The following is a 10,000-nucleotide window of genomic DNA, read 5'->3' as shown; positions in this document are numbered from 1 at the left end:
TCTATCCATCCCTACCTCTCATCTCATCATAACTCACAATCTCACTCTCTCATATATCCTCACACTCTCCAACTCAACATACTCTCTATCAACCTTCAATCAATATCTCCTCTAAATCTATCTCACTAACACACTCTATCACTGCAGCCACTAACCAACCCCTCACTCTATCTCTATTCTCTATACACTCTATATATCTCAATATATAAACTAAATCTACTATATATATGTATTACCTAAATACATATATCATATATTATAAATATATCTTATAAAAATATCAAATATATATCTCTATATCAATATATAGTGTGTGTGTGTGTGTGTTTGTGTGTGTGAGTGTGAGGGTGAGTGAGTGAGTGTGTTTGTGTGTGTGTGATGAGTGTGTGTGTGTGAGTGTGTTTGCGTGTGTGCGCCTCAGTATGTGTGTGTATATAACTCTATATCTCTAATAAATATATATAATATATTATATATCTATATCTTTATGTAATACAAACACCCACACCAACACACTATCTATATGTATCATATATATATATATAGATATACTAATATATATATATCTATAAATATATATAATATATATTATATATATTAATAATATATTATATATATATATATATATATATTCTATATATATAATATAAATATATGTAAATATATAATATCTATATATCTTTTGTTTTTATATAAGGATATATATATATACTATATCTCTCTAGTATATATATACTATATCTATAAATCATATATATTTCTATAATCTATATATGATCTAGATCTAAATTTAAATCTATCTCTATCTCATCTATATATATATACTGTGTGTGTTGTGTGTGTGTGTGTGTGTGTGTTTGTGTGTGTGTGAGTGAGTGTGTTGTGTGGTGTGTGGTGGTGTTGTGACTTCCCCCCCACACCACACCCACCAACACCCCGTTCCTCTATTTATGCCTATCTCATCAACCTCGCCTCTCCTCCTCCTCTCCCCCTTTCCTTTCCTGTACCCCCCCCCCCCCCCCCCACCCCCGTTCCCTTCCGCTAAAATAACTTTAAATTTAACTAACTAGAACAATTGCCCCGCAACCACAAAAACCCCCCCACACCCGTCCTATCCTTCACCCTATATCTACTTTCCCTATTTTCCAACCCCATTACCTTCCCTCTTCTTTTATATCGGACTACATCTCCAACCCCATACATCCCCTCACCCATCCCGTCCATATAACCCTCATCTCACTCGCTCCCCTGACTCATTATCTAATTCCCCATATCCCTCCCCATCCCCTCCCCCCTCCCCCTCCCCTCCTTCCCCCCCCTCCCCCCCCCTTGTCCTACCCGGTTGGTGCCCTGGGCCTTACTCCTCCGCCTCCCCTCCTAAACTAATCTCCTCTTGGCTTCACACCCGGCCCCTAGCAACATTCACCGACCCCAAACCTGGCGGCAACTTCCATTGTCTACCTACGCCTCCCGCGACCCAAAGCGCGCGCGCGCGCGGAGCGGGCGCGCGGGAGCGGCGGGGGCGGCGGCGCGGAGCCGATGGTCGGCGCCGAGGAGGGCGCGGAGGCAGGGACGAAAGAGACGGGGGGCGCAGATGCGGGGCCAGAAGACGGAGAGAGAAAGAGAGAGCAAAAAAAAAGGGGAAATATTTTGCATGCTCGATAAACACGTCTCCAGAGAATTTATCTTATCGGACTTTCCAGCTGTTTGGATTCTCACAAAACTGCGGGTTTTTGTTTGACTTTTTCTTTTATCCTTTATCGTATTTGCTTATTATCTTTTGTTGTTATCATTTTCATACAGCTGTTGTTCTCGTTATTTTTTTATGGAATATTTTCATTATTTGAATGACTACTGCGATCCTGATTACTATTGTTGTGGTTTGTTTTATCAACATTATCATTATTTTTGTTATCATCATTATTGTTATTGATATGATTATCATTATCATCATTATTATCATTGTTGTTGTTGTTGTGATCGATGTTTTTATTATCATACTTATCATTCTTATCAACTTTATTAATGTTGTTGTTGTTACCATCATAATTAGTATCATTATCATTATTATCATTGTTGTCAATATTATTATCGTTCTCATTACTATTATCATTATTATTATCAGTGCTTTTATCATTATTACTGTTATCATCATTATCATTATCATCATTACCATCATCGTCATCATTACCATTATCATCGAAATAATAGTATAATTATTTTCAAATTCATTATGATTGTTATTCTCTCCATAATTTCTACGTATGTATCATGCACTGTCATTATCATGAAATTGCCTCATTCGACACCATTATATTGGACAATTACCGTAACAATAATTATTGGCTTAATATTCACTGCTAATCTGGTTGGGTTGCCATTGCTATAATTGTATTACTTCTGTACTGTTAGTGTCATAATGTTGAAATTAATTGCGCGTATTTCTAATCCACCGTTTTCCATCTCTCTGCCTTGTTCCCTCTTCTTCCCCTATACTTCCCTCTCCTTTTCCTCGCATTTCCCTTACGTCCCCTTAATTTTTCCCCTCATCTCCCTCACTCCATTCCGTGTCTCTCTCTCTCTCTCTCTCTCTCTTCCCTTCTCCCTTTCCCTTCCTCTTCACACTCCACTCTCACTCTGTCTCCCCTTCCCCTCCCTTACCCTTACCACCCCATCTCCCCCTCCCCTTACTTCCTTTCCCCCCCCTCTCTCCACCCCCACCCCGACTCCCCCCTTCTCCTCTTTTCCTCCCATCCCCCACTCCTACTTAATCCCCTCCCTCCCTCCCTCCCTCCTTCCAACCAACCCTCCCTCCTACCCCATTCCCCACACACCCCACCCCACCCCACTCCCCCTCCTAATCTATCCTCACCCCCTTCCCCCTTCCCCCTTCCCCCCTTCTTTCTTATCTCTACCCCACCCCTCTCCGTCCCAACAGGCGCATCGTCGACGAGATTATGCGAGAGTTGGCAGCGAGCGAGAGTCCCGTCGCCGTGGTGGAGGCTGCGGAGCTGACCGCCCTCATCTCCGCCTGCTACGCCCGCGCCGCCCACGACAAGAGAGACCGCCCGCCGCCCGCTGATAACTTCCCTCATATCATTTACCCGGGTGAGGAAGAGGGAAGTTTGTCTCATTGTCATTGTTGTTGTGGTTGTTATCATCATTATTGTTTTTTTTTGTTATTACTATGATTGTTGTTATCGTTATTGTTAGCATTATGGTTATTGGTATAGTTATTCTTAGCATCATTATTACTATTACTATTATTTTCATTGTTATTGTTATTGATATCATGATCATTATTATCATCAATCTCAATATTATCATTATCATTATTATCATCAATCTCAATATTATCATTATCATAATCATTGCTGTTGTCATTATCATTATTATTACTGTCATTATTATTGTTGGTTTAACCATTACTATTAGCATTATTATTGTTATTATCATCATCATTATTATGACTAGTATTTCTGTTGTTGATATAATCATTATCGTCATCATTATTATCATAGTTATCATTGTCATAATTTATCATTCTTATCATAATCATCATCCTCCTTTCCATTTTTCAATTTTATTAATACATTTATTATCACGACTTTTCTCGTTATCACCATGAATATTATTATCATTACTGTCACAGACATCATTATCATTATTTTTTTAAATCTATGCCTGTTTGTGTTTTTGTCTCGTCTTTGTTTCTTCGATTCTTTCTATCTCTCTCTGTATCTCCCTTTCGTTCTCTCTCTATCCTCCCCCTCTCTCTCTTTCTTTGTTTCTCTCTCTCTCTCTCTCTCTCTCTCTCTCTCTCTCTCTCTCTGTTTCTCTCTCTCCCTTCTTTTTCCACCATCTTCCCCTCCTTCCACGTCCTCCTTCTATCCTCCCTTCCCCTCCCTTCTCTCCTCAATCCTCCCCTTCCTCTCCCCCGTCCATCTCAATCCTCCCCTTCCTTCCTTCCTTTCATCCTCCCCTCCCCTCCCTATTCTCCTCCCCTCCTTCCTCCCTTCCCTCTTCCCCTCCCCTCCTCCTCTCCCCTCCCCTCCCCTTCCCTCCCCCCTCCCCTCCCCTCCATCCTTCCCTCCCTCCTAAACCGTCCAAAAAGGCGAGTAATCAGACAACTTATTTACAATTCGAAGCGGGACGAGATCAGAATATTTTCCAATGCCATTACCGCGACCGCATCGTGGAATAAATTGAATCGAGGTAATAAATGCAAAATTGCCTTCATTTGCAAGTCCTGCTGGATCGCTCTCCTCCCCTTCACTATTATCATCATGCACACACGCGCATTCTTTCTCTTTCTCTTTTTTTTTTCTTTCTCTCTCTCGCTCTCGATCGTGCTCTCTCTCTCTCTCTCGCTCTCTCTATCTATCTGTCTCTCTGTCTCTCTCTCACTCTTGATCTTTCTGTCTCTTATTCTTACTTGCTCTCTCTCTCTCTCTCTCTCTCTCTCTCTCTCTCTCTCTCTCTCTCTCTCTCTCTCTCTCTCTCTCTCTCTCTCTCTCTCTCTCTCTCTCTCTCTCTCTCTCTCTCTCTCTCTCTCTCTCTCCCCCTCCCTTCTCTTTCTCTCTCTCCCTCCCCACCCATCCCTATCGCTCTCCGACCCTTCCTCTCCCCCCCTTTATCTCCGTCTCTCCCCCCAGGAACCAAATGGTGCGGCACAGGCAACGTGGCAGAAGGGCTCGACGACCTGGGCACCCTGAAGGAGGTGGACGCCTGCTGCCGCGACCACGACCTGTGCCCGGATGACCTCGAGCCCGGACAGACGCGGCACAACATCACCAATGAGTCTCCCTTCACGATGTGGGTTTGAGGGGGAGGGGAAGGATGGGGGGAAGGGGGAGGGGGAGGACGGGGGGATGGGGGGAATGATGGGGGGGAAAGGGGGAGGGAAAGGAGGAGGGGAAAGGGAAGAGGAAGAGAGAGAAAGGTTAATGAAGTGGAGGAAATGAAAGAAAGGAGGAGAAATTAATGAGAGCGGAAGAAGAAAGAGAGAGAGAGAGAGAGAGAGAGAGAGAGAGAGAGAGAGAGAGAGAGAGAGAGAGAGAGAGAGAGAGAGAGAGAGAGAGAGAGAGAGAGAGAGAGAATAAGTGAGTAAGAGTGAATGAGTGAGTGTGATAGAGAATAGAGAGAATAGAGATAGATAGATAGATAGAGAGAGAGAGAGAGACAGAGACAGGCAGACAGAGAAAGACAGACAGACAGACATAGAAACAGGATAAGACGAGGCCTATGAGAGGAGGATAGGAAAGGATTTGGTGAAAGGGTAGAAAAGGAAGAAGTATAAACAAAGGAGTAAGGAGAGAAGGAGAGAAAGAAAAGACGAAGCAGGGAATGGAAGGAAAGGAGATAGAAATAAACAGAGGAAGAGACGGAGGAAAGAAAGAAAGAACAGAGCACACAGAAGGCGGAGAAGAGGAAAAGAGGGCGAGAGAAGGCAAGAAATAAGATAGACAGAGAAGGATTAGAGAAAAAAGAAGACGAAAGGGAAAGGGGAAAGAAAATAAGGGGAAACACAGAATATGAAGAGAAAGAGAAACAGAGAAAGGGAAAATGGGTAATAGCGAGAAAGGAACAGATGTGGGGGAAGGAGAATAAGAGAGAGCAAATGAGGGGAAAGAGAGAGTATAGATGGAAAGAGAAGGTAAGAGATACTGTAATTAGTGGTAATTGGGATAATGAGGGAAGGAAAGAGAATTTGAGAGGATGAGGATGAAAATATGAAAATAGGTAAAAAGTGTATTAAATCCACTTAGAGAATTTGAGAGAATAAGTAGGTAGACAATTAGATGTATAGAATAAGTTTTGTTAACTGAATCTTTTCACGTAGTCAATTTGCCAATAACAATTAAGTGGATGATAACAATAAATGAGATTCCTAAAATACACAAAAACTTGATAAAGTTTTGCTAAAAGGTATTACACGGGCCGTAAAGATAGTGAAAGAAGAAATTTTGCTGTTGCGGGACTCGCTCTGATAACCTCCGATGCTCTTTGTTTCGAGAGCCGCTGTAACTTTGAAAAGGATTTCCTCTTTCCAGATCATTGCAATTTGTGTTGCAAGAGTCATTATAACTGCAATTATTATTGATTTTTTTGCAGTAATCACCTTGACTGTTTTTATGAACTATTTTGTTGAAAGATTCAGATTGACGAGAACTTATAATGTAGATACTGTAATAAGAATTTTGCAGGAATCAGTACAGCAAATTTATAGCTTCCATTTTTCCAAACTGATGAAACTGTACAAATAAAAGTCCCTGTGACTGCGATGCTAACTTGTTTTGTTGCAGGAGTCACTGTGACTGCAACGATAACTTCCGCAAATGCCTCCACGACGTCGGCAGCGGAGAAGCGAACGAGGTCGGGTCGGCCTACTTCTCAACGGGACTTTTCCAGTGTTACCGTCTAGCGAAGCCTACAGCGGGATGCAAACAGTGGGCAGGGTAAGTGGGAGTCGCGGAGAGAAATTACGAATGAATGGAAGGAACGGTTGGAATGAGAGGGAGAAAATGTAGGGATGAATAGAAGAAGAAGAAGAAGAAGAAGAAAAAAACATTGAGAGATATGTTTGCGTATATGAAATGTTAAATTTATGTATGATAGATATACAGAAAAGGATGTTTGTTTTGTTTTCATTGAGACAAATATAGAAAAGGTATGAATGAATTACTGCGTAATGAAAATATGTGATTAATATCATGGCGATGTGTAAACTATAGAATTATATATATCTTGCATTGTGAACTTTTATAAATCTGTCATACGTTTGCTGTATAGCCTACCGGTTGTTTATTTATATGTTAATTTATGATCTCTGAAAAAAAGATATCGGAGTATTTAGATATACGAGAAATGTTCATTAATTAGTGGGCTGGATATCAGGCAGGCTTTTGTTTTAAATATGATGTCGTTTTTATTTTGTTCTTACTGCTCTTCTGTGTGTTTGTGTTTTTGTTTTGTTTTTTTCAGGCTGTAGGTTTAGACACTGTGAAAAAATATATATTTATCCTTTAGTGGACTGGTTGAGTGAATGTATTTTCTATCTGTGTTTTATATGTGTTGGATGTGTATAAATGCGTCTGTGTTATATACGATACAAATAGGTTTTTAATTTCCTACGTACACTTATATTCCCATATTCATAAATTATATATATATATATACATATAAATTATAAAACAAAGATATTTATTTGATGAAAATAGTACTTGTTGAATACAAGCATATCTAAAGGAAAAAAATTATGAATAACATCGGTAGGTTATTAGATGATTCCTTATCAAAACACCAATCATAATAATAGCGAAGAAGAAAGAAAATAGAAGAAAATGAAGCAAACATGAAGATACATAAAAAAAAAATAAAAAAAAATAATTGAGAGAGAATATTCTATAATTTTCCCTCCATTTTCTCTTCCCGGCAGATTGCTAACCCAGGCATGTCAGGAGTACAACTTCAATGAGGACGGAGAGCCGCGCTGGCAGGTGTTCGACATGAAGTCCTTTTAATCAACAGGCAAAATACCCCAGAGGTGATCACGACCGACACTTTGGAATCAAGAACATGTTACACTTTGATTGGCGGCGTAAAATTCAAGAAAGAAAATGGGAAGTTGTGTGGTTTTATAGAAAATGGAATTTTATTGGAGAGGGAGACGATGATATTTAGCTGACCCCCCTAAGTGAGTGAGTGAGTGAGTGAGTGAGAGAGAGAGAGAGAGAGAGAGAGAGAGAGAGAGAGAGAGAGAGAGAGAGAGAGAGAGAGAGAGAGAGAGAGAGAGAGAGAGAGAGAGAGAGAGAGAGAGAAGAGAGAGATAGGAGGGGAGAGATGGGCAAAGAGAGAGAGGAGGAGAGAGATGAACAAAGAGACAGACAGGGAAACGAAAAAAAAAAATTATAATAATCATCTCAAACCTAAGCAACACAATTGGCAAAGGATCTTGCAGGAAAATGTTCAGATGAATAACACAACGATGCTAAAAACTATATGATAAAATAGCATTAGCAAAACCACCACTGTAGCTATCAGATTTATAAAGTTGTATATAGAAATAACTTTTATGAGACATTCATGCGTCTTTACAACACAGTATTAACACAGTATTCATTACAACTATTTCACTACAGACACATGTATTTGGAAACTTTAAATATAAGTGATTTAACTTATTTTTTTTCATACGTGTATTCTTGAGCATAGTCAGACATAGGTCTAGTTCACATGATAATTAAATTTTTCTTTGTATTTAGTTTAAATAACTACTGACAGCCGTTGATGCATATTTAACTAGAATATGCCTAATGTCAGGCTTTAACCTTGTTATTTGACATGCATTAATATATGTTATTAGTGCATGAAATCTGTATTTTTTTTCTGTATTTCTTTCCCTACAATCATTATGAAACATAACATAATGAAATATCTTGATTACTTTATCTCGTAATGTATAATGATAATATATAAAATCGGAGACAGGTAACAAGCCGACCAGGTTAGGCGCCGCTTTCCTCCGACAATACAAAAAAACGAAAAAGGGCCATTTTGAACACTTCATTCTACACAAAGAAGTTTAGAAAGTCTAGTGAAAAGTTCGGCAGGTAATCAAAGTACAAGGAAAATAATGTTTTATACAATTTTCAGATAAAAGGGGGTTAAAATGACGGCAAAAGTATATGTAGTTTTAGGCTTAGTGTGGTCGGCTGTATATTTGTTTCCCAGCATTCAATTGTTTTTGTTTTTGTTTTTGTTTTTATTGTTATTCCTATCTTTAAAGATTTCGAAATCGTCAAATGGATATTTTCATTGGGTTTATACCCATTCGAATCCAATAATGATCCAAAAAATTATCAAATAACTGCCTCTATTCTAAAATTATAAGGATTTTAATAATGATACATTTAGTAGAACTGCCACAAAGGCTGTGTGACTTGATTGAGAAAAAAGGCATGTCAACTCTAGTGATTTTGCTATGATCGCGCGACAAAGTACTAATAAATTTGATGATTATTTGATGTTGGTGTTTGTGTTTAACCTCCTATTATGGATTAAGAAGACCTGCTGTATATGTTTTAAGCTTCCAAGTTTCTTCTGTGGTTGAGTGAACTATATTTATCTGTAATGGTGCAACGAAAAAAAATGAGTATATTGTAATCTGACACAATAGATAAACCGAAAGGAAAACTTACATCGTGGATGTTTGTGCATATACATACAAACACACACACACACATACCCCCCCCCCCATATATATGTATATATATAATATATAGAGAGAGAGCGCGCGCGCGTGTGTATATATATATATATATATATATATATATATATATATATATATATATATATGCATATGATATATATACATATATATATATATATAGTACATACATATATATACAATTACATATGCATATATATATATACATATAGTGCATATATAAACATATATGTATACACATACATACATATAATTGCAAGGTGCTTTCCAATCAAAATATCCAAGTACCACATTTTCTAGTACTCCAATTTTCTCTAACGGCCATCACACGCGGTTTCAATGATAATTCCCGGGGACTTTAATACAAGTGACAACATTACAGGTCACATTGCAAAAGTGGACTAACAAGATCGCATCACAGAAACGCTCGTAGGTCTTTATCTGCAGTATCTATTCTCTGAAAAAAAAATACTAGTGCTTATAGCATATCAGAACAAGTAACTTATGGTTAGTTACTCTAAATCACTGACTATCCTGCATGAGGCTTAAAATCATGGAAGTTTATTTTTGGAAACTTTTATCGTCAACGAAAATTTTATGCTAATCTGGCGTTCAAGCTGGAAGTATATGGCGCGCTTTTGATATGGAGATTCTTTTTTTTTCTAGATATAATCTTTAGAGTTTTTTTTCAAGAACAAGAATATCAATAATGACCGCCGTAATGATGATAATAATGATGATCATTGCCTTTTGCCATCATCATTATCATCA

General features: G+C 38.6%; 1 protein-coding gene across 2 annotated transcripts in view; it reads left to right on the top strand.

Moving 5' to 3' along the window:
- The window catches only part of LOC122248070 (phospholipase A2), a 49,639-nt gene extending 40,613 nt beyond the window's left edge, over positions 1 to 9,026 (top strand). For both annotated transcript variants that reach the window (XM_086544024.1, XM_043007884.2), the window contains exons 3-6: positions 2,939 to 3,108; positions 4,656 to 4,815; positions 6,306 to 6,458; positions 7,439 to 9,026. In XM_086544024.1, coding sequence (XP_086400150.1) covers positions 2,939 to 3,108; positions 4,656 to 4,815; positions 6,306 to 6,458; positions 7,439 to 7,523 — 568 coding nt within the window. In that variant the 3' untranslated portion in view covers positions 7,524 to 9,026. The remainder of the gene's footprint in view (positions 1 to 2,938; positions 3,109 to 4,655; positions 4,816 to 6,305; positions 6,459 to 7,438) is intronic.
- The last annotated feature ends 974 nt before the right edge of the window (positions 9,027 to 10,000 follow it).

This window comes from Penaeus japonicus, unplaced genomic scaffold, assembly GCF_977035675.1.
Source record: "Penaeus japonicus unplaced genomic scaffold, GWHDUDI00000001_assembly GWHDUDI00000014, whole genome shotgun sequence".
NCBI classification, from domain to species: domain Eukaryota; kingdom Metazoa; phylum Arthropoda; class Malacostraca; order Decapoda; family Penaeidae; genus Penaeus; species Penaeus japonicus.
The sequence above is the reverse complement of the archived record's forward strand: the minus strand, read 5'-3'. Positions and strand labels throughout refer to the sequence as shown.